At 41.4% G+C, this 23,953-nt stretch overlaps 1 protein-coding gene across 1 annotated transcript in view; it reads left to right on the forward strand.

Moving 5' to 3' along the window:
• The window catches only part of myo15ab (myosin XVAb), a 55,008-nt gene that overhangs the window by 29,479 nt on the left and 1,576 nt on the right, over positions 1-23,953 (forward strand). Inside the window, exons 35-67 of the mRNA XM_008292456.1 lie at positions 972-1,163; positions 2,483-2,562; positions 2,700-2,773; positions 4,394-4,502; positions 4,636-4,704; positions 4,808-4,872; positions 4,958-5,353; positions 6,273-6,354; positions 6,488-6,583; positions 6,750-6,810; positions 7,128-7,221; positions 7,338-7,455; positions 9,081-9,196; positions 9,396-9,455; positions 9,619-9,694; positions 9,805-9,920; positions 10,019-10,137; positions 10,222-10,363; positions 11,851-11,962; positions 12,046-12,120; positions 13,879-14,084; positions 14,182-14,300; positions 15,598-15,667; positions 15,764-15,836; positions 16,269-16,342; positions 16,456-16,538; positions 16,651-16,781; positions 16,874-16,968; positions 18,086-18,163; positions 18,268-18,364; positions 19,406-19,566; positions 19,655-19,788; positions 22,019-22,152. Of these exons, the coding sequence (XP_008290678.1) occupies positions 972-1,163; positions 2,483-2,562; positions 2,700-2,773; positions 4,394-4,502; positions 4,636-4,704; positions 4,808-4,872; positions 4,958-5,353; positions 6,273-6,354; positions 6,488-6,583; positions 6,750-6,810; positions 7,128-7,221; positions 7,338-7,455; positions 9,081-9,196; positions 9,396-9,455; positions 9,619-9,694; positions 9,805-9,920; positions 10,019-10,137; positions 10,222-10,363; positions 11,851-11,962; positions 12,046-12,120; positions 13,879-14,084; positions 14,182-14,300; positions 15,598-15,667; positions 15,764-15,836; positions 16,269-16,342; positions 16,456-16,538; positions 16,651-16,781; positions 16,874-16,968; positions 18,086-18,163; positions 18,268-18,364; positions 19,406-19,566; positions 19,655-19,788; positions 22,019-22,152 (3,707 nt within the window). The remainder of the gene's footprint in view (positions 1-971; positions 1,164-2,482; positions 2,563-2,699; positions 2,774-4,393; positions 4,503-4,635; positions 4,705-4,807; positions 4,873-4,957; positions 5,354-6,272; positions 6,355-6,487; positions 6,584-6,749; positions 6,811-7,127; positions 7,222-7,337; positions 7,456-9,080; positions 9,197-9,395; positions 9,456-9,618; positions 9,695-9,804; positions 9,921-10,018; positions 10,138-10,221; positions 10,364-11,850; positions 11,963-12,045; positions 12,121-13,878; positions 14,085-14,181; positions 14,301-15,597; positions 15,668-15,763; positions 15,837-16,268; positions 16,343-16,455; positions 16,539-16,650; positions 16,782-16,873; positions 16,969-18,085; positions 18,164-18,267; positions 18,365-19,405; positions 19,567-19,654; positions 19,789-22,018; positions 22,153-23,953) is intronic.

Consider the following 23,953-nt stretch of genomic DNA (forward strand, 5'->3'; position numbering starts at 1 on the left):
GTGAGAGAGCAAAGTGACCTTTTTCTTAAAAATCTGCTGTGAACATGAGCAAAGCATGGAGCCAGCAACTGCATTTATAGTCAGCATATTAAATTACCTTGAATTTAATTAAACTTAGCTGTCATCATGACTAATTGTACAGCATAGTTTTGTCATTCCACGATAGGGCAACTTGCTTAGAATAGAAAATTAAAGAAAAAGGAGTAATAAGAAGCAAAATATTTAAAGTTTATTTGGTTTTGTATCACATTTATCTATATCTTTATCTATCAGCCTTTAGAATGAGTGGTCTCAATCTGTATTAACTGAGCTAAAGTACCTCATTTAGTACATTTTGACTCCCATTGACTTCGACTCCTTCTTGTTGACCCAACCTCACCTCTGTCTTTATTTTTCTTCACCTGAGACCAGTCGGTGTGCGCACTATTCAGCACCAAAGAGTTATCGGGCTCTCTCTCATTTCCTCCTCTCATCCAGCTAATCTGTCCTGTGGCCTTTTGGCAAGTCCACAGAGGATTAGACAACACCTGATACTCGCTCTGGTTCACTAGCTGTGCTTGTGTCTGTTTGCGATGCTGGTGTCTAAGAGAATTCTCATAGATGAATCAGGGAGGCTGCTACCAACTTTGTTTCACCCATAGAGTTGGAAGAATTATTTCATAACCCGACTTAAATGGCTCTTAAAGCATTATTCTTGTCATAAAACAAACATTTCACAATTGTAGTTTTTGTGCCAGAAACTGTTTTCATACAGACATATTACTTTCTCCTTTAGGTGTTTCCTTTCTTTGTCCTCTGCACTCATGGACGACTGGAGAAGAGATGGCCAAAAACATCTTACAACACAGGTGTCAAAGAAATACTGACAAAGGAAATGAAAGGAGATAAATTATTGGAACTGTAATGTTTCATTTGTTGGCGTGAATGCATTTAAATGTGCTACTGTACTCTGTGTGTGTGTGTGTGTGTAGGGGTGTGGTGGAGGGGCGTCGAGGCTGGTCGGTGCTGCTGAAGGAACCTGCTCAGTGGGTGGAACTAGAGGGCTCAGACTACGTTCTGGACTTGATGTCTGACTTGGAGCTTCCTGCTGACTTCCCCAAACACAGCAGCTACTTTATCATCTCTGCACAGGAGCCAACCCGAGTGCGGCCCAATGCCAGCATGTGAGACACACACACACACACACACACACACACACACACTGAGATTTCATGAACCCATTCAGCCATTAGACGGATGAGTCTGTCTAGGTTTCAGCAGTATAAAGTTTCTAAGCACTTTCACTCAAACCGTGATGATAAATGCCATTTTAAAATACTTGTACCATTTTATGTGACTTAATACTTCCACTCCACTACATCTCATCAAAATACTGAACCTTTTAATCCACTAGTGCAGAAGCCCTTCCCAAAATGCAGTGGCTACTCAGGCCCCTTGCCAAGAATCCTTGGATTTAGACAAATCCAAAGGATTGACAAATCCCCTGGATACAGATGTCTTTTGTTAGCAGTTCTGCTAAATGGTAATTTTCCCTCTAAGCTTCTCAGACGTTTTATTTAAATAAGTTTTCAAGAGGGAACATAATTAAATACTTCACAAAAAGCATAGATTAGAGGAAACAGCCAAACAATGAACACAGATTTGTGGACTTCCTTTTTTTCCTCTCCCATTAATTATCCCACAACCCCTCAGGTTTTTCTTGTGAACCTTTAAAGGGGACATGAACCTGAGGTTGGGAACCACTTGACTAAACTACCTGTAAATAAAGTAGGTAAACCTTGATAGCTCCAGCTATTTTATACGATAACTTATCAGGGCTGAGTTCTTTTCCTTTTTATACTTTAAGGACATTTTGCCAGTGTACTATAGAATTCAACTATAGACATTATGTCACAGTAACTCTGTATCAAGTGACAATGGGAAACTGAGACATGTGACAGAGGGTATCATAGAATTACAGTATCTTTATTTGTCTGGTCTATAACCTTTCTGTTTTCATTCATTTCACTACTACTGCAGCCTTGTTTTCAGTGACAGAAAGCAGCTGTTTTCAGCAGCAACAACAAAAATGCATTGTTCACTACCTGCTCAGCATCAGTCAGAGTAACACAGTTAACAACTAGCTTCTAAGTACAAAGGAGCATTTAACAGCTAAAGAGTCCAGCTAAGAGATATTTTCCTCAGCAGCTGTTACAGACAAAAATATCAGCTAAATGAGAGTGACTTATGGTCTTACATTGACAGATGGACACAAACATGAATCCAACTCAGTGATAGTGTATCTTAGAAGTGCTGGATGTGTAGATGAGCAGCTGTTCTCAGGTTCAATGCATGTTAATGGTGTGTTCATAACTTGTTTCTGCAGTTTCAAAGTAACCAAAAATCTGCTATTACAGGTTAATGTTAATTCTTGGAGTGTTTCTTCCACCCCTGATTGGTTTTAGTTCAACTGAAGCATCAGCTTTATGTTTTTGTTTGACAGAAGCCTGTTGGGTGGTGGCTTTGATATGAACGATGATGTCATATCTTCCACCATACCTGGATCGGATGGATTCAGTCAAGGTATGTCATTAAGGCAAACGTATGAGTGCACACGCTGACTTTGATCGGAGCAGACACAGAAGTCCTCTCATCTCGTCTCGTCTCGTCTCGTCTCCTCTCTCCTACTCTCTCGTGTCCTCGCCTCTCCTCTCCCTCAGACTTGGAGCCTCAGAGAGGGATGGATCGTTATCTTGACAGCCTGTTTGACCCCGTACTGTCTGATGGAACTGGAGTAAGTTATATAATTCACTCACTGTGACACACTTGGCCACATGAGCCAAGACTCCTCCATCAACCACTTACTGTTAGTTACTGTAAAACTCTGTAAAGCCCTGTGTTTTTAAGAGTTAACGCTGAGCAGGCCGACCAGCTCAAGCTTGTTGTCATTCATAGGCTGATTAACAATCTGAATTCTATGTATATTGTAGATAGATTTTTATCATTTTGCCACTAGCATACACCACGTGCAGTCAGTTAAACAGACCCGAGTCCTATTTCCAGTTTAATGCCTCAGATGGAAGTCAGTCTTTTGGTCTTTTCTGTGCCCATGTAGGTCAAGTAAAGGTCTGAAATTAAAAGAAAGAGAAGTCTCCTTCAGTGCTGAAGGGAAAGCTTCAAATGGAATATTATTTGTCAGAGTCTGCAGCTATTATGTCAAACACAGTGCTTTATATGTACATGTCTGGACACAGTGTAACAGGAGCTGCAGTAGTTTTAGTCAAACAGACCTATCTTGGCTTGCTAGTTGCACATTTAAGCACAGGCAGTATAAATATCTACCAGGCAGCAGCTATAGTGTTTACTGTCAGCTTTTCTTTAAGACCTGCTAATTCTCCGATCCATGTGGACTACGGTATTGCCTCCACCGCAGACATTTCACTTCACCTGTGATAAAAACTGTACTTGCCCTGGTTATCTGGTGATTGAGTTAAATCCTTGCATATTTAGTCAGGGCAATGGTGCAGTGAACGCCGGCCACGTTGGATCTATCAGTCCTCAGCTGGGACGGGGATGTGGTGAATGTTAGCCGTGCTATCGGATGTGGCTGACAGGAATTAGCATGTATCAGATGTGTTCTACAGACCTCTCCCACCCAGCAACCTATTACGTTACCCAGTTACCGTAACTGTCACAGCCACTAGATCGCCACGGTGATTTCCCACCCAGGCAACGTGGGGATCTGCTTACGAGCGACTGACACTCTGGCAAATGAAGGGCTTACTATTTAATGAGACATGGCCTACAAACACACACTCCTGTGGATTTATGGGTCAGCGGCTGATTTCTGATGGAACGGCTGCACATTCCTCTGATTGGACGTCACATCTCCCTGTAAGACACTACGAGCAAAAATATATGAATTACATATATAGAACTCTTTTTAGAACCAGATACTTGCTGCCTGTGGCACTTCTTGTTGGAATTTGTGCGGTTAGTGGTGATATTATACCTGAGCTTTAGTAAATATGCCAAACTATACTTTGTTCAGTGCATTACTTCAAAAAATTTACACATTTATGATGAAAGCCTAAAGGAGACGAAGAAGAAGCAACATTTCTCAAACTCTGGCTGAATAAAATTGCCCCCTTAATATTCAAAATCAAAAATCATCCAATCAAAAGAAAATGTATTGACATAAATAAACACAAATTATTGGACAGCCTTCCATCAGTATCAACAGTATAGAGGTTCAGTACCCAACCTCATCTTTCCAAGCCTGCACAAGGTGAACATTCATTACTTAAGATCAAAATATAGATTCGTCAGTGGGGCATTGCTTGATCTGTCTTCCTTTTTGCATTCATGTAGTGATCAGATTTCAGTTGTAAAGCCACTCTGTCTCTTCTCACAGGAGCTTGAATCAGCTGCAGGACTGTCCAGCAGGATGAAGGGGGCTGGGGGAGTCGGTGGGGCCTTTCAACAGCAAGGCCAGTCCACCGGCCCCCCGCTTCCACCAGGAGGTCCGTCATGAACATGAGCACACATGCTAAATATTCACACTTTACCGTCCTCGCAGTCAATTAGCGGGTGATAAAACAAACACACTTAAACTCTGACAAAAAATTTCATGCGAGTGTGTGTTTGTGTCCGCAGCTGTGAGAGTCCTTCCTGTGGGAGGTGTGATGTCGCCTCCTGTTGCCGCGGTGGCACCTGTAACACCTGGTTCGTATCGAGCATGATGACAAATGTGATAGTTAAAAAAAAAAAAGAAGCATCAAGCATGATTTTCCAGCCCTCTATCCTGTTTACTGTGCTTCTCCTCCAGATGCCCAGCAGGCTGTTTTGGCCCAGCAGCAGCAGGCGATTGTGAACCAGCAGGCCATCATCATGGTAACTCCTCACTTTGGATCCATGTCTGTTTATCTGTTTCACCGTGATTGTTTTGGATGTAATGCGTCACTTCCTCGTTTCTCAGGCTCAGCAGATGACCATGCAGGCCATGGCCATGGTCAGCAGCCCAGTGACGAGTCCCCCCACATCCCCGATCACAAGCCCTCCCATGAGTCCTCTGCTCCATCACCCTCCGAGCCCATATGCCCCCGCCAGCCCATATGCTGTCATACCTCCAAGTCCATATGCGAACATCCCACCGAGCCCCTACGCTAACTTTACTCCCACTCCCTACGCTGCAGCAGACATCCCGCCCAGCCCCTATCTTTCCTCTGGTCAACAAACTCCCTCACAGTCTCAGACTCAGCATCCTGCTGGTCCCCAGAGTCAGCCTCAGGCCTCCCGCCCCAACCCTCAGCCCTACTCCACCAAAACTAGCAAAGCTGAGCCAGCGCAGCCTACAGCTAACCCCGCTGCACAGGTCAGTAACTCCGAGACATGTGAGGTAATAGCTCACGCTGGCACATTGCATAATGATTCTGCACTGCTGAATTTATGAAAGATGTTGTTGTTGTAAGCTCTGAGCAATAAGCAACGCTCATCCAAGAAAAAATATGAACACAAAATGAGATGCGGATTTCTTTTTGTGGAAAGAATAAATTGTTTATTTGAAGCAAAAAGAAGAGCTGTGTTGCCAGAATAATGAGCAGTAGCTGGTTGAGCAAAAACTTGTACAGAAAGTGCATCAACAAAAGATCCAAAATAGAAAACATACTAATTTCTACGCCTAATCTCTGGAGGGGAAATCAAGTGTATTAGAAAGTGGAACAAAAATCTTCAAACAAGAGTAGAACAGGCCTGAGGGGTGATGCAGATGTGACTCTTACAGCTGCCGAGTCTGGTGCTATTTTTTTTTTGGTCTGATCTTAGTGTTATTTGAGTTAATTACTCAGCGTCTGCAGTCTGCAGGAATAAATGTTTGCTGATTAAAGCCATCGCTTTCTTCCAAATAGTTTGATTTAGTAGTTTCCAGTCTTACGAAGCTTCATAAGCTCACCTGCGCACAATGTGTACTGAAGTAGAGTCATTACTGCAGTGACAAGGGTTTGATTCCAGCTCTCTGCTGCATTGCATCCCCTCTCTCTCCTCAACTTCCCATCTCTCCTCAGCTGCCCCTATCGAATAACGGCAAGAAGCCAGAAAAAAAAAATCTTTAAAAAATACAGATAGTGATGCAGAATTGTAAATGATCACTCGCACGTGTTTGTTGTCGGTAACCAAAGCACCGTCAAAGTCCTATTTGCTCTGACACTGAACTCTGCAGCAGGATCCCAGGAGACAAATGTAATGTCTTCAAAATCTTTAGTTCAAACTCTCTCCTCTTTGTGTGGCTGTTTCAGGGTCAGTCAGGTAAGGACAGCGTCTCTCGGAAAAAGGCTCCAGGCATCCCCATAAACAAGGACAAACCAGCCAAGAAATTTGGTAAGAGAGAGAGAGAATATGAGCAAGTGAGCAAAATAGAAACAGAAAGTCCCTCCAACTGAAAGTCTTATTTAAGACATCATTACACAGCAGAGAGGAACTTATTGGCTGTGGTGCTTTGTGGGTCTTTCAGCTCCAGTGGAGATGTCTCCTCCGCCCCCTGCTGGTGAGGTGGTGAAATACTCGGCTCGGGCTACAGATCACGTCGTCCCCAGCCAGGATATCCAAGGTAGCTGCACTTAACAGCTAAAAAAAAAACTGAATGTCATCATTTATTCAACATGACTCAAACATTTTCTTACTGTGTGTGTTCTGCTGTTGTTTCTTAATTTTCTTAACACAGTGTTTGCAATTGAAACACAAAAAAAGAAAATCTAATATGTGTCATTTTAAAGAAATCATCAAAAGGTACAACTCCCCCCCGCCACCACCCGAGCAGCTGCCACCTGGCAAGAGGTGAGGACCCGCACACACAAACACAGAGACTAACTGGTTGAAGAGTCAGATTAGAAACCGCAGTTTCTCTACAAGCATTACAGTAAACTTTTTTTTTATATGTGCGGCACGACGGTTGATGCAATCTGCAGTTACAGAATTAACTGTGCAAGCTGTAGAGCCCAGGCTAAAACAAACTGCCAACAGATACTGTCAGAATGATTTTATTTACGCATAAAAAAAAAGCACAAACACGGATTATGCAGTACATTATGTTTGTTGTAGAGAAACCCTGCAAACTGTAATTTGCGATGTTGACACTGTATGGGTGTATTTAGGAGACCAGAGGGGAAATTTAAGAAGAAGCAAACAGCTCGTGATGAAGCTTTACAGATCCTCAAACCCCAGATGGACAACCCTCCTGCTCCACAGGTAAACACACACACACACAGCGCCTGAAAAATGCTAGAATACACAGTCACAGATGATTGTTAGCAGTGCGTTATGCAACGTGGACATCAGTCACTTCGATTTCTGTGTCTCTCCAGCCCAAACGTCCTGTCACCTCTTCGCCGTCTGCAGCTGCATTGAAAGAGGCGGGTTTTAAACCAACCAAGACCACAAAGACGAGAGCATCTAATCGTCCCCCCCCTCTGCCTCCTCCAGGTACTCACAGCCACTCAGAGACTCTTCTCATCCACATTTTCCTTATAGCCAAGGCTAAATCACTTTGCAGAGTTAAAGAAATCTTGTTGAGTATTTCTGGTTTGTTTAGATCCACTCCTTCTCTCAAGAACAGATAGTGTGCGACATTATGCGGAATGTGTTTACTTCCTAACAAAAAAGCCCGCAGAGCCTTGTTTTGAAGGTTTCAATTTTTTTCATTTATGCTTTATTCTTCTTCTTTACTCCGCTGCTCCGAAAGCGGAAAAACAATCCACTGAGCAAAAAGATAAAACAGCAACGCATATGTTAGTTTTATGTGTTTATCTGTTCTCTAAACCTCGGAGCCAATCTGTTTAGTAAATGGTTATTTTAAAAAACAAAACCAAACATATACTTCAGAATATGTTTGGTGTTCTTGTCGAGTTTTTTGCAGCTCAGGCCAAGCATCCAATAAATCATCCCGAGAGAGTTTAGTAGGGTCATTATGCTGCCTGGTCGCCCCAGTTTACCTGCTCTAATGTCCTCCTGATCTCATCTGGGAAACATTCATCGACTAGATGTCATTTTGTTGGCTGCTGTCTCACATTAACTTTCCTTATTTCCATGTTTACACTGAGAGCTCATTTACGATCATTTAAGCGGTCAAAGGAAAAGAAAGGCACGTTCCAGATGAGATCAAGAGGGCAACAAAACACGGATGCAGATTCAGAAATTCAAGCATTTAAACTTCTGGAAACAAGATGACACCAACATCAGAATGATAAAATTAGCCAACATCCTCTAAACTAACAGTGAAGTTAAGTAATTACGAGACCATCGACCTTTCCAGTTTATTCAAAATTCAAATATTCAAAAGATGGAAGTGTGCTCATTTTAAGAAGGGCCTGTATTTTCTTCCAGGAACTAAAAATTGAAAGAAAGCTGTCCAAGCTTAGATATAATTCAGGAAACTAGAAGCAAGAGCCAGTCAGTAGAGCAGGTCTGAAGTTAGTCTAATCATGGTATCATCTTCCAGTAAGGTCTTCATAGATATAAGATACCAGTGAGTGTCACGTCTCCTCCGGAGAGAAGATCACTCAACCTTGTCATATAAAACACAATGATGAGTGCCGTTGACATCAGCAGTAATAAAGCTCAAGGCAGAGTGACAGATAGGTCCACAAGTTTAAGAGTAGAAGAAGATTCATGCCTCTAAATCACATCTCTATTATCCAACACTGACATAAAAAGTACCTCAACAACTCATTCCCAACAGAATATATGAAAGATGCTTATATTTCAGTAGAAATAGCCAATCTGTGTTTAATTTAAATGCTCATTTCTTATCAATTAAGATATTTATTCTGAAAGCATACGTTGATTCATCATAGAACAATCGAGAGCATCATAGTCTACATCTGGAAAAAAAACGTGACTTTTTAGCATTTAGCACAAATCTTAGGTCTTCGTGCAGAATTCTTCCTTAACATCAGCTTACTAGCGTCGTCATTTTGAGCATGCTAGCAGGCTGAAGGTGGCAGCTTAACCTAGCTGTACCTGACAGAACCGCTGACACCTCTTCAGGTCTTCTTAGTCTTTTCAGTGTCTGACTTTGTGTGTTGACTGATGCGACCTGTTTGATGCAGTTTCTCGAGAGCTTCCGGTGGAAACAGAGACCATCCAGACGCAGCTTCATCAGAGCACCAATGAGGAGCACTACACCTACACCAACGTTCCCTGGAGGCTGTATCTCAGGAAGGAGGTGTGCACACACATATTAAACCTCATGGGCTGCTCTGGTTGCTTTTTAGTACCACATAACCAGCACATTTCCTTACTTATCTGCATCTCTGCAATCACTGTTAAATAAAGACAAAAAAAATCTTTTAAAAAAAAATAGACATCATCGTCATCATCCGCTCCAATGTTGGTTTTCTTCTGCATTGTTTTTTTCTTCACAGGTTTTCTATCCCAAAGACAGCTTCAACAATCCTCTGGTGCTGGATCTCATTTTCAAACAGGTAACTTTGTTTTTCATTCACCCTTTTTTTTTTTTTTAAACTTCTCACCAATTTGTGTTCCGTACGCTTTGCTCATAACGGGAAGATCATAGAAAGATCCAGCTAAATTATTTCTAACAATTCCCCTCCTTTCCTCTTTTCTCAACTCTTTTCTGTTCTCCAGATAGTGAATGACACCCTGTCAGAGGCGTGCGTTCGCATCACGCGGGATGAAAGGCAGAAAATGAAAGCTCTTTTCGGTAGTCTGTCTGTTCTTCTTGGAGACATTTTTTTTAAAGACTGTATGCTCTAATCCAAACACATCTCTTTGACATTCATGAGTTTGTGTGTCTGTTTGTGTGTTTGACAGCCAAACACGGTGTTGAACAGAATGTGGATCCAGTGGAGGAGCACGTGAAGAAAACAATTGTCACAGCAGCCAGAGAGACCTGGGAAATATACTTCTCCCGGCTCTTCCCCGCCTCGGTGAGGGTGCTGCTGGTGATTCCGTAGAGGGAAATAATTACTGAGTGAGTGTGTTATTTTCATTTTTATTGAGGCTGTCCTTCTTTATATGTGTGCAGGGTAGTGTGGGAACAGGTGTGCAGGTGCTGTCGGTGTCCCACAGCGGCATTAAACTGCTGAAGACTGTGAGAAGCAGCGCTGCAGCTCCGGACTACTTCAGAGTTCTTCGACCCTACACGTATGTGCTGTTTGTTGTCTTTGTTTGCAAACTCCTCTGTTTGCGTGGTTTCTAACTTCCAGTTTGCTCTGCTTGTTTTTGCAGTTATGCAGACATCCTGTTTGTGACCATCCCGTCTGAGAACATGCTGGAGTTCAATCTGACCAACGAGAAGCTGATCCTGTTTTCAGCCAAGGCACCACAAGTCAAACACCTCATAGACACCTTCATCAATGAGATCAAAAAGGCACAGTAAACACGCCAACACGCAATTCCTTTGCATTATAAAACCATCTGTCAGTTTAGATGGGCAGATACACAATAACAGCAGTCACACATACAGTACACAACAGAAGTTGAATCACCTCGTAACAGCAAGTTGACAAAAAGATTTCCTTTTTTGGACAACTGTAAACAGATACTTTGTGAAAACTGTAATGAAAACACAGTCGAAACTCAACGCAGCAAAACTGAATCCCCCTCTCATCATCCTCTACACACAGGTTAGAAACCCTGTGATCACTGACACACGGCTGGTACACCTGTGATTTGCAATCAGCCCAACTGCATGACCATAGTTATAGTCTGCAGAATCTTGGCAGAGGAGGAATATTTCAGCCTGATAACCGTCCAAAGCACACTGCTCAAATCACGCAAGAGTTTCTCCAGAAGATAGAAGTGAAGTTATGACCTGGCCAAGTATGTCGCCCGACAGGAATCCAATGCAATATCATTGAGGTGTTTTAAAGAGAAAGGAAGAGCAAAACAGCCCCTCCAGAAATTTGCCAACGTCAATGCTGAGGAGGATCATCAAAGATAAAGTTGGACATCCACTGTTAGTGTTGGGAAAAAATATTTGGATCTCATAATGACCGGGGCCTACACTTTTATTGTAGTAAACCTAAACTAGTTTTTAATTTTACATGAGAGCAAACACCCTACTGTTCAACTTTAAAGTAATCTGATTATTGTAAGGTCACACAGTTTAGATTTATTTCACATTTAAGTGATATTGTCCAGAGATACACTCACTTCTGTTGTATACTCACAGTCATCTTCAAATGCATTCAGACCCTTCCATTAAAAAAAAGGCAAAATTCACAAAAGTCACTCAAACAACTAGAAACTGAAAAAAGTAATAATAAATAAAAATTTGCTAAATTGTAATGTAGTGAAATAAGACATTGCTTTTGAATTGTGGTTGAAAAGAATAATTTAAAAAGACAAACAAAATTGTCCCTGAAAAATTAGAGCACTTTTCTGATAAGCAGTGGACCAAAATACCTGTCAACAGGTGCAGAGGTCTGATTGAGAGTTACAGAAAACACTTGATTGCAGTGATTGGCTCAAAGGGTTGTTCAACAAGATATTAGTTCACGGGTCCATCATGCTTGTTTGCTTCTTTTTTGTTGTTGTTTTGTTTTTTTTTGTTTTTAATATTTCTGTTGAACCACAATTCAAAAGCAATGTCATGATTTTCATTACATCTTTATTTATTATTACAATTTCAACTTATTTCACTGACAACTGTTTTTTTCCTTCTTTAATGGGAGGGTATGAATACATTTGAGCACAACTGTATATGAACACTAATATGTTATTTTTACAGTTCTACTTGAAAAGACAAAGAAACAAAAAAACAAAAGAAAAACACCTCTGACGTGCTTTAAAAACAGTCACATATAACACAATGGGAGCATCCCTTAATGCGTGTTTGTCTTCTTCACCCCTCAGGACTCAGATTATGTGATTGCAGAGCGTAACTTTGTGACAGACGACCGCTCGATGCTCAGTTTCCATAAAGGAGACGTCATCAGGCTGCAGGTTATGGATGGGCTGGAGAAAGGTGAGACACTGCTGTGGTGACAGTTCAGGCTGAATCTGTGACCTGAGCATCTGGATTTATATCAGCTCACGGCTCTCCTGCAGGTTACAGCTACGGCTGTGTGGTGAAGAAGAAGGTGGTGTTTCTGGAGGAGCTGAAGAGAGACACTCAAGACTTTGGTGAGTGTTCATAAAACCCCCTTCAGTTTAATTAAAAACTGAAACTATAAACGTCTTCGCACCCAGATGTTCGGATCGTGGCCGAGTCTCAAACACAAAACAAGGTGACAATTCAACATGACAGCTTTGAAAGATTTACTAACCTGAGCTGTGTACCCCAGAGACATGACCGTTTTTTTAAGCCCAGGAAAAATAGGTGCTGTGATGTTGACAGCACCCGCGGCACTCTTTAAATACAATATTGTATCAGAAAATTATTTTCCAGATGGAGGATGGCAGTGCAATTTGAAAAATATTGATTCATGTTGTTTCTTCAGGTCATAAATGATGAAATAGCAGCAGAGATGTCACATCAGACAGATACTGGATAAAGACAGACTGCCATGAAAGTGCACCTGCACACAGATTTGTAATTTATCGTGATGTGTTTGTTTTTCTCCCAAAATGCGGACTTAAAAACTGTCCATAAATGAAAGGCACGGAGCACTCTATGCTCAGGTCTTTTTTTTTTAATCCATCCTGCACCTTTTAAACCACTGAGAAATGGTTTCTTGTTTACGTGCCAACAATAAAAAAAAAAACAACAATTGTACATATACGAGTCTTCAGTGTGAATTTAAGATGTGACAACACATTTTACATTAACCATTCACCATAAAGCTTAATGTAGAGTTTTTAGAAAATTGCGTATGTGTGTGTTCATACATAATGTTGTAGGGACTCGCTGCCTGCCTGGGGACAAAAAGCCGGTTCCCACAAGGCAAGACGCTTTGAAGGCTTTGGGCTGCTTGGTTTCAGCAGAAAACGCTCTAAAAAAAACAAAAAAACTGACAACTTATACCACTTTATAAAGTTTTAATGTGTCTCAGGGCTCCCTTAAAATTTGATTATGCATTTAATCCTTTAATTAAATTTGAAACGTAAGGTATTAATGTAATTAACCACAACTAACTTGTTAGCAAACATTTGCTTTTTTACAGATCCAGCAGACAGAGTCGTGCTTCGATAGCAACCCGATGAATGTAAAGAGAATATTTACTCTTCTTTTAGCTTTTGGCTCCCACTAAATCCCAAGAGAACGGTCGGACTCTTTAGCAGCTGCATGCTTCACTGCTAGCTGCTTTTCCTATCAGCTCTTTTCCGCTGGCAGGTACTGTGGCATGAAGAGCTGCTGCTGCTGGAAATTATGTTGATGAGAGTGTTGAACTGTAACACCAAAACAATGACCTAATAGACTTAAAAGCTGAGAGGAACTGTCAGGTCAGGCGATAATTCTCTTCATTGCTACACACATTATGCATAGACATTTAATTTACTACTTGTAAAATACAAAAGTAATTACTGCACTTTTCATTTTATGGGTTAAGACTTTGTTGACTTTCAGGATTGATATCACCATCAGGAGAAGGTTGGGGTTAATCACATGGTGACTGAGCTCAGGTGAAGCTTTCAGGGAATCGATGCACGTCCTCGCAAGTGACAGAAACACCCGTGTGTGCTGTATCTATAATTAGCCCAGAGGTCGCATTATGTGCCAGGTTATCAGCGTTACAGCTGAGCCGAGTCAAGTCTTGTAAATGATAAAGAAAAGCATGCAGATAAGAATCTGACTTGTTTATATGAAAGGGTGACCTGCTCTCAGAGGGAAGGCAGATAGCGATCAGGACTTAGGAGGGGAGGGTTGTTTAGGGACACAAAGCAATCAGGTGTGTGTATAAGCGCGTGCTGTAATCCCTCTGCTCTGTGTTTGTGCACCAGGTTGGAAGTTCGGTGCCGTGTTCGGCCGCTCTGGCGCCTTCCCGGCCGAGTGCGTCCATCCCGTCGCTCCTCCTGACTTCCTTTCGCTGCCACTGGACCGCAAAGCGGAGCCTCGAGGTGGAGCGGGACAGTTCGCTGTGTCATCAGCGGTGGCTGTTGCCGTGGCGTCGACCATGGCTGCGCATGAGATCGATCAAACGATTGAGGTTCACAGGCACAGGCACACGCTCACATAGGGATTTCTATTTTCTGTCTGTCAGGCTGAACTCAGATTGTTTTTTGCTGTCACTCTTTGCCTTTAAGAAAGTTTCCCTTGATGGCTTTGGTGATGGAGACCTGGATGAGAGGGCCCTGCAGGACAGTAAATATGACATGTTGGAGTTTGCCAAGAAGTACTTCAGACAGGCACCCAGCGGGAAGGGGTGAGACAGAGACACAAAGGCACAGAAACACATTCAGAACTTCGCATGTTGGAATCCAGAGGTAGAAAGTAGCAAAGTACATTTATACAAGTTGTGGGCTGCAAGGTGACTCAGTGGTTAGCGCTGTTGCCTCGCAGCAAGAAGGTTGGTGGTTCGCATCCCGGTGAGGACACCCGGGATCTTTCTGCGTGAAGTTTGCATGTTCTCCCCGTGCAGCGTGGGTTCTCTCCGGGTTCTCCGGCTTCCTCCCACAGTCCAAAAACATCCTGAGGTTAATTTGTGATTCTAAATTGTCCGTAGGTGTGAATGTGAGTGTGCTTGGTTGTCTGTCTCTAAGTGTAGCCCTGTGATGGACTGGTGACCTGTCCAGGGTGTCCCCTGCCTTCACCCTGAGTCAGCTGGGATAGACTCCAGCTCCCTGTGACCCTAGTGAGGATTAAGCGGTGTATAGATAACAGACGGATGGATATACAAGTTGTGTAATAACGCACAATTGTGAGAGCCTACTTTATTTATTTACACTTTACGTTATTGTGCGACTCCACCACTTTTTACTGAGCTCGATTTTACTCACCAGCTTTACTTTATGCTTATTTTACAGACTTTACATACAAAAAAATCTAATAATCCTAAAAAAAGGAGAAATGAAGATGCATTGTCTCTAACTGGAATAGTACCTACAATCAAATGTCGGCTCAATGCTGTTCAGAAATCTGCAATATAATGAACCTCTGCATCACCACATGACATCATACATTTGACTGATGATGTTGCCTAGCAATAGGGATGACTTAAGCACTGACCACAGGCAGCCAAAAAACCCCTGATAGACCCAAAACACCCACCAAAATGGCCACCCTTAATCCAATCTATACAAGACTCAACACTGCACCTACTTGAGACCCCTGCAGAGATCCATGACAAGTTGATCAGGTGCACGGCTGTCAAGATATGCAAAGAACAGAAAAACACACGGCAGAGATTCCCTCATTTATTGTAAACCTAAACCACCCAGTTGTATGTCAAGTAGTTAAATGAGCTCAACCTTTATTCACCAGCTACAACTTTAAAGTTCCTACATGTTAGTGCATCAGTTATAACGACTGCATAAAACAATACTGTAGCACTTGCGCGCGCCAGTCCACATTATGAGTACATGAAAATAAATCTGGCTAAAAATACTTGTGTACTTTTATTGAACTAAGTTATTTTTAGTGTGTTGTTGCTAGTTTCCCTTAATTATCTCAATACATTGTCTAAATCTAACGGCATCACACTGCGAATGATTTTCTTATAGAGATTCCCTGAAGAGCAAAAGCAAGAACAGAGACTCCAGGGAGCCCATTGAAATGATCAAGTTCTCCAAGGTACCCTGCTTCTCCTTGCTATCATCTTTGTATAACGCTGTGGGCGTCTCGAGTTGTTCTTATTCCACTTGTCTTGTATGGTTTTCTCCTTTGCAGACTCCTCTGACTGAGTCTCTGATAGAGTTCACAGACTCAGCCATGAACAGAGTGGCAGCTGATCTCTTCCTGTGTAAGTTCTCACCTTCTCTCATCTCTCCTCTAATTACATCATCTTATTACAGCTGGGCTCCGACTCACACTCTGTTGAAATGAGACGTTCTTGTAACTTCTGACATCTATTGCATGTCTGTCCGTCTGTCTTGGCAGAGGAATCTCTCTTCAGTTGCACTCTCTGAGATTTGTACCATTTTTTGTCGCATTAAAGGGCTTTTATGGGGGGCAGTTTTCCCTTATCTAAATCGAGAGTCTAAGGACGATGTGTGCTGTACAGATTATGAAGCGCCTCGAAGCAAATTTGTGATACATGATAGAAAAATGACATGACTTCATTTCTATCAGATGTTAAGGACTCCAGTGCCGGATTTCTCTGCAAAATCTGCTTATTAAGACTTTAATACTGTTGGCGTATGTGTGCATGTGTGTGGGTGTGTGTTTTGTGTAGGCATCATGCGTTTCATGGGCGACTCTTCTCCAAGAGGACTGACAGAACAGGAGATAGCGAGCACTTTTCTCAAAGTAAATATCCACATGATTATTTCTTGGGCTACTATTTTCTCTCTGACAATTTGCTCATCTATATGTGTGAATGTACTGTATATATTCTGTGTGTTTGTGTGTCCCCTCCTCAGCTCATTGGAGAGTTCACCTTGATGAGGGATGAGGCTTACTGCCAGCTCCTCAAACAGCTTACCACTAACACCAGCTCCAAACCGTAAGTCTGCTGGCCGCACATTACCGACACGCACACCACAGACTCACACACACTACAAGCCTCTTTCATCGCTGAGCCTGTGATCCCGAGCGTGCACTCTTGTGCTCCGCAGCGATAGCTGCCAACGAGGCTGGAGGCTGCTGTACATCCTGACTGCTTTCCATCGCTGCTCTGAAGTCCTCAAGCCCTTCCTGCTGAAATATCTGCAGCAGGCCTCTCGCAGCGCCGGGGCACAGTATCAGGGTAAGAGCCAACACAAGTCGGCGCATTAACCGGGAGGTTTAAATCTGCTGAACAGATTACCAAAGCGTGTGATGTTTCCTTGAAATGTGTAGGCATAGCGAAAGCATGCGAGCAGAATCTGAAGAAGACGTACCAGTTCGGAGGTCGCATTGTTCCACCAAACAGCATGGAGCTGAAGGCTATGATGGTCAGTGCCTCCATTTCTTTATCTGCAGTGGTGCAAGGAGGATTCAGATATTTTACTTAAGCTAAACTAATAATAACCACAGTATAAGACACTTCAAGTAAACATTGAAAGTGTTACTAGCAAATTGTACCTAACTGTCAAATGTAATGTTTCATTATAAAGGAAATTACAGAATTTAATTGTTCCAGCAGTCAAATACTGTTTTGCTGTTATCATTTACATGCTGTTATATCATGTGCACACGTGTACGTTTTCTATTTATTTATTTTATTTATGTACCTTTTTTTTGCACATCGACCAAAAACTAGAAACCGTTTTCCACTCCTCACTCTTGAAAAACAAAAAAGTTCACTTTGATTCACTCTGATTATGTAAAGTTATCCCTGGTTATTGATGTAATCAGCACATTGATGTGGTATCTGCTTGTTCTGGAGCAAATGTTGAAGGATAAGGCTGATGATGACTTTTCTTCTTCGTCAGATCTCATGAAAAGATGAAAACTATTGTCTGTGCATCCAAAGCGGGACTGAGCTTTTTCCTCTGTGCCATAAAGCGCCATTGTTGTCAAAAATCTATTACAGACACATCAGTGAGCCACAGCGTTGCAGTGGGTGACCTGTTTCTGGGGACTATAGTCTGTCAATAGCTCCCAACAAGTGCACAATTTAATCCTGTCTCAGCATTCAATACTTGGCAGAAAGTGCAGTTCGCAGCTATTTTAGCAAATAAATAAAAAACACCAATTGTAGAGTTTGCAAGTCGTTTGTAAAGATTTATTTAGGAACCGGTGGGCTTGCAGCTGAATGCCACAGACGGGAGCATAATCAGAGAAAATCACTTTTTTTTCTTCTTTTCATGGGATTTGTAGAAATGAGAACTATTGAATATTGCCGTTCTTATTTTATATAATTTGGGAAGTTTAATCTGTAACTATGCATCAGATTTTAATTGTAACTTCCAACACAAGTATCTCAAAGTTGCACCGTACTTCAGTGCGACGTTTCATCCCAGTAAATACGTCGGTTTAGGTGTAGGTGTGTTAAAGCTCTATAAAATCAGTCGCAGTCTTTGATATGTACAGTGTGTACCACATCAGTGTGTGTTTTTGCTTTCCCAGGCCGGACGAAGTTCCAAACGTCAGCTGTTTCTCTTTCCTGGAGGCATTGAACGTCACGTGAAACTGAAAACATGTTCTGTAAGTGTTTAGTGTGTGTGTGTGTGTGTGTGTGTGTGTGTGTGTGTGTGTGTGTGTGTGTGTGTGTGTGAGATGCACTGACTGTGTGCGTGTGTGTTCCTCAGGTTGCCCTGGAGGTGATTGAGGAGCTGTGTTATGAGATGGGTTTACACCGGCTGGAGACCATGGAAGAATACGCAGTGTTTTTAGTGACCAACAGAGGTGCGCTCACAAGCATGTTGTTCACTCTGACACAAACACACACACACTTGAAACTTTGTATTTGCTGGCAAAGTCATTGCCAGTAAAGCTCATTCATGTTCATGTCCAAATAAGTGTGTCATGATGAAACAACGAGAGCAGTTTATGTTCTGATACACGGACCTTAAAGCTCACTGCATGTAATAATCAATCACTAATTTTGTTGTGTGTATTGTCCACTGAGATGGTAGTTGTTTTGCATATTGTGTGTGTGCATTTAGGAACAACACAATGCATGAAAACACACACAAACTTTTGCACTTTGTCCTATTTCTTCGCTCTGTGCTGCTGCTTCTTCTGCTTTGTTAAGGTTTCAGTGTTTAAAGCTCTGACACTGATTTCACCCGCTGAAGGACTCACACAGTACACATACTTTGTAGACTTTACATTCAGTTGTTTTGTTTTTTTTTCTGACTGTAGCCTTAACACTCACAAGTCTCAACACTGGCTGAGTGAAAATCCCTGTATGCACCTTATTTTCAACGGGTTCAGCCCTGATGATAAATAGTTTAAGAGCACAAAGCTTTATGCTTCAAGTGGTGCAAACTAGTATTTTAAGATACCAACACCCCAGGGCAACAGTAGGTCCTTACTTTGTAATAGGAGTGCAAACACAGCAAAATGAATATTTTTAAAAATCTTTTCTGTCCTCTTTAGAGAAGCATACTTGTTGAATATGTGCTGCACACTGTTTCCACTGTGAAAGTCCAACCAAACCAGCTTTTAGTCTTTTTCAGTAAACCAGCGGGTGAATGTTCAGGGGTTAAATGTCTGCACATGAGAACAGCTGGCAGCTGCTCCTGCTCCTGTGCTATTCTGAAGCACAGCAGGTCACGCAGCATGTGGCTACACAAGTGTTAATGTAATATTTCAGGGCATGGGTGTCAGCAGTAGTAACACACGTTTGCGTAGCACAGGTCAGCTGCTGAGCATTAGACGAAGTAAGTATGCATATCTCTGTGTAATGACAAACATTACATGTGTGCGTTTGGGTGTGTTCAGGTCAGAATGTGCGGCCTCTGAACAAACACGAGTACATCCTGGATGTGGCCACAGAGGCCGAGTTAGTCGACTCCAACTACAGCTTCTGGTTCCGACGAGTCGTCTGGACTCAGCCGCTCAAGTTTGAGAATGAGCTGTGTGTCGCCATGCACTACAACCAGGTACCATAGCCGCTGCTTAACTCACTGCACATACCCTGTGTTTGTTGTTTACATGTTTATCTGTATATAACTCTGTGTGAATATTTAGATCCTTCCAGACTATTGTAAAGGTCTGCTGAATGTTCTTCCACATGGAAAAGTGAGCGACCAGCAGTTCCACCAGATCTCCAAACTGTCAGCTTTGCAGCACCGAGCCAAAGACATCGTGTTCATCCCCAGCATGTGAGAAAACAGCAGCAGTGAGAAAGTAGTTAAAGTTTATAATGATCCGCAAAGGGAACTGTTTGCAAATTTAGCCTCCGGTTCAGTTTTTTAAGCTTTGTTGTTGTCATTTTATTAATTATATCCATGCATGCTGAGTTCATGACTCGGTCGTATTTATACAGTTAGGAAGTTAAGTGAATACTAATTAAAAGAAAAATATTGTTATAAATGAAAACTAGTGTCGTGTAAAAAAAAAAGAAAAAAAAAAAGAAAACTGCAGTTATTGCACAGTGGGCATTTACACTGTTAAAGCAAGAAACATAAAATTAGTTTCTAGATACATACATATATAAAACATACGTACCCATTACATTTAAATATGTCAAAACAGCTTCAAACATTATTTACGTTTGCCTTCCTTGGGCTTTGTTTTTTGCCTTTTGATTCTTAGAATTACATTTATAGCAGTTATTTCCAACACTCTATGTCAAGATTCAGCATTTCATCCAGAATTTCTGAATGAATTACGCCTTATAAAATAGATTCTTGCCCCATAGAGGCTTTTGGAACAGCTCTGTTTCTGTCCCATTTTACTCAGTGTGGACTCATTTTTTCACTACAATGTAGAGAACTCAAAATGTCTTCTGTGACACGGTTATAATGCCACAAATCATAAAAGGAAGAAACACATTTTACCAAGTAAGTGTTATAAATACTAGGAAAAAAATAGTTGGCTCAACATATCATAGATAATAATAATAATAATAATAACAATAATTGCTAACACTGTATAATAACTAATAACTATAGCAACTGTAGAATAACATCCCAATAACATATATAAACTATTAACTGATACTTAACAAGTCATTAGTAAGTAATTCACGAATGGCTTGTTCATGATCTATGACTGGTTTATAAGGTATGGCTGTAAATCCTTAATATACAGTTAACAAGTCATTTATAACTCATTAACTAACAGTTTGTAAATGGTTTATTAACTATCTATAAGGCATCTTTATAAATCATCAACAAACTATTAACAAACACTTAACAAGTGGTTAATAACTCACTAATTAACAGTTTACAAATGAACTATTAACTATTATAAAGTGTTACCCAATAATTGATCAGATTTATATAACACTTTTCTTGACACTCAAAGACGCTTCACACTGTCAATTATTCATTCACACACATTCATTCCAGTGGTGGTAGCTACAATTGTAGCCACAGCTGCCCTGGGGCAGACTGACAGAGGAGTGGCTGCCATTCTGCCATTCTCCCGTCCGACCACCACCTCAAACTATCCATTCATACGCATTCACACCGGGCAAGGTGGGTGAAGTGTCTTGCCTAAGGACACAACAACCATGACACAGGTTACAGAGCAGAATCAAACCGCCAACCTTCCTATCATGGACTGACTCGCTCTCCCACCTGAGCCACAGCCGCCCCACATAGATATATTATCACCTACATTTACTTACAAGTTACTTTCATTCTTGCCTCCTATTGGCTCTGTGGAAACACAGCCTGCAGTTCAGCAGAAAGGTNGCTCTGTGGAAACACAGCCTGCAGTTCAGCAGAAAGGTCACTGAATTTTTCTAGTCACACATAGTTTCAAGGTTGCACCAAGGAGCACAGATTTTTTGTTTGTTTTTATTGTTTATTGCGACAGAATCTGGGTCATATAGATTATTTATTTTTGGTGAGTTTTTAAATGAGACATTCAGAATAATGTGATTTTAATTAAATACCACAACTGTAAGGTTAGATTTCAGCATTTTTCCTGATGGAAAGATAGTAGTTCAAGAACTGGTGGAATGTTTAAAAAAAATCTGACAATTCTTTCTGGTTTTACAGTTTCTTGCTCCAATAAATCGTGGCATTTTGTACTGACATTATATCTAAAAAAATATATATATAGTTTATTTTTAAGTTTGTGAGTAGAAGTGAAGGATTTTGACTTCACTTAACTTACAACAGTTCGGTAAATACAAGCCTGGACTACACTTGTCGTGTCTAGAGGGCATGACTTTTTATTTATTTTTTTTACTTTCTCAGCTGTAAAAACTCTTATATGATTTGTTGCTGTTACTGTTGTTATCGGAGTCTCTTTCCTCCCACACGCAGCCAAAAGCAGAACAGCTCACTGAGTTGTGTAAAATCATTTCCAGAAATGTTCACCGAGTGAAGCCGACTTCTGTTTATCTGACACCGCGCTACTCGTCCTCTCTCCCCCCAGACACGAATTATCGGAGTACATCGCCACACCTCTCTTCAAAAAGCAGCCACCCCAGCAGTGGGTTACCATGGTGACGCAGCACATGCAGCAAGTGCAGACCCTGAACCCACACCAGGCCAGAGCACAGTTCCTGGGTAAGATCACTGTTCACATCCAGGTGAAGCACTGCAGGGGGAAAAGAAGACTCATTTTTGGCTTAACTAGTCAGTTTTAAGATATTGTTTCTACATTTTTTTTCTCCATGTGTAACAATTACACAACATAAATGTATGTGTTATGTTACATTTGGAGGAAAATCATTTGAGAAACTGTGAAATAATCAATAAAAGATAGATAAATTAACTCAACATTAATCTTTTGGCTAATTCAGCAAAGAAAATAACTGACACATCAAAGCACTTTATCATATTCATGAAAAAATGATATATATTACATCAAGACGATTGCCGCTTCACGTCCCGGTGAGGACACCCAGGATCTTTCTGAGTTTGCATGTTCTTCCCGTGCAGCGTGGGTTCTCTCCGGGTTCTCCGGCTTCCTCCCACACAGTCCAAAAACATGTTGAGGTTAAATGGTGATTCTAAATTGTCCGTAGGTGTGAATGTGAGTGTGCTTGATTGTCTGTCTCTAAGTGTAGCCCTTTGATAGACTGGTGACCTGTCCAGGGTGTCTCCTGCCTTCACCCTGAGTCAGCTGGGATAGGCTCCAGCCCCCCGTGACCGTAGTGAGGATTAAGTGGTGTATAGATGATGGATGGATGGATGAAAATATTTGTATCTTAAAAGCACATTGGCCACACCTCCACTGTCCTCTCACTTTCATTTACAGTCAGAAAGGTTGTGTGCAGGAATGCCAACAAAATAAAAATCCCAAAACAACCATTAACCTATGCTAACATTTTAAAATATTAAATGTTTTGTCTTTACCCTGCTTATGTCTGTTCCGCTCTGTGTGTGTGTCTGTTTCCACACATGGATCCGTGTTTTATCTAAAAACACTACATACAAAGACTGGAGACACAAGTGGAGAAGGAGAACCAGAGGAGAGATGCAAATCAGCTGTAGAAACACTCACCCTGAGCTAAAATGCAACAAGTGTGCATGAATTAGGTAGACACCATAAATACAGTTTTTATTAAACCTTTGGTTCCTGGGGCTCCGGCTGAATGCTTGAATTTCACTTTCGCTTTTACAGTGCATTGTGGGAGATCACTCTTGGTGTGTTTATAAACATGTAGTCTGGCTCACTGGATGTAGACTGAGGGTATAAGCATGGTGGTGTATTGGACAGCATTAGACTGAAATACAGTCATCCTCAAATGTATTCAGACCCTCCCAATAAAGAAGGAAAAAAACAGCCGTCCCTGAAATAAGTAGAAATTGACAAAAGTAATAATAAATCAAAATTTAATGAAAATCATGACATTGCTTTTGAATTGTGGTTCAACAGAAATATTAAAAAATAAATAAATAAAAAAATAAAAAAGCAAACAAGCATGATGGGACCCGTAAACTAATATATTGTTGAACAACCCTTTGAGCCAATCACTGCAATCAAGTGTTTTCTGTAACTCAATCAATCAATCAAACTTTATTTGTATAGCACTTTTCATACAAAGAAAGCAACACAAAATGACTTACAACCAATAAAAACATTAAAAACAAGAAAACCCGTCCCTCCCACCCTCCAAATATACACACAGCCCCACATATATGCGCACACACCCACACACAACCATACACTTTCACCACTGACAGTAGGGAGACATGGCATGGCACTGAGGATTGTGGGTAACGCTACCATTGGGGGTGTCCACACTGGGAGGAGCAGCAGGCCATGACCACCGGGGGCGCCGGCAGACTTCTGCACCTGTTGACAGGTGTTTTGATTTTTGCCCATCAGCAAAGTGCTCTAATTTGTCTGGCACAGTTTTTT

The sequence above is a fragment of the Stegastes partitus genome, unplaced genomic scaffold (genome assembly GCF_000690725.1).
Source record: "Stegastes partitus isolate 25-593 unplaced genomic scaffold, Stegastes_partitus-1.0.2 Scaffold811, whole genome shotgun sequence".
NCBI lineage: Eukaryota > Metazoa > Chordata > Actinopteri > Pomacentridae > Stegastes > Stegastes partitus.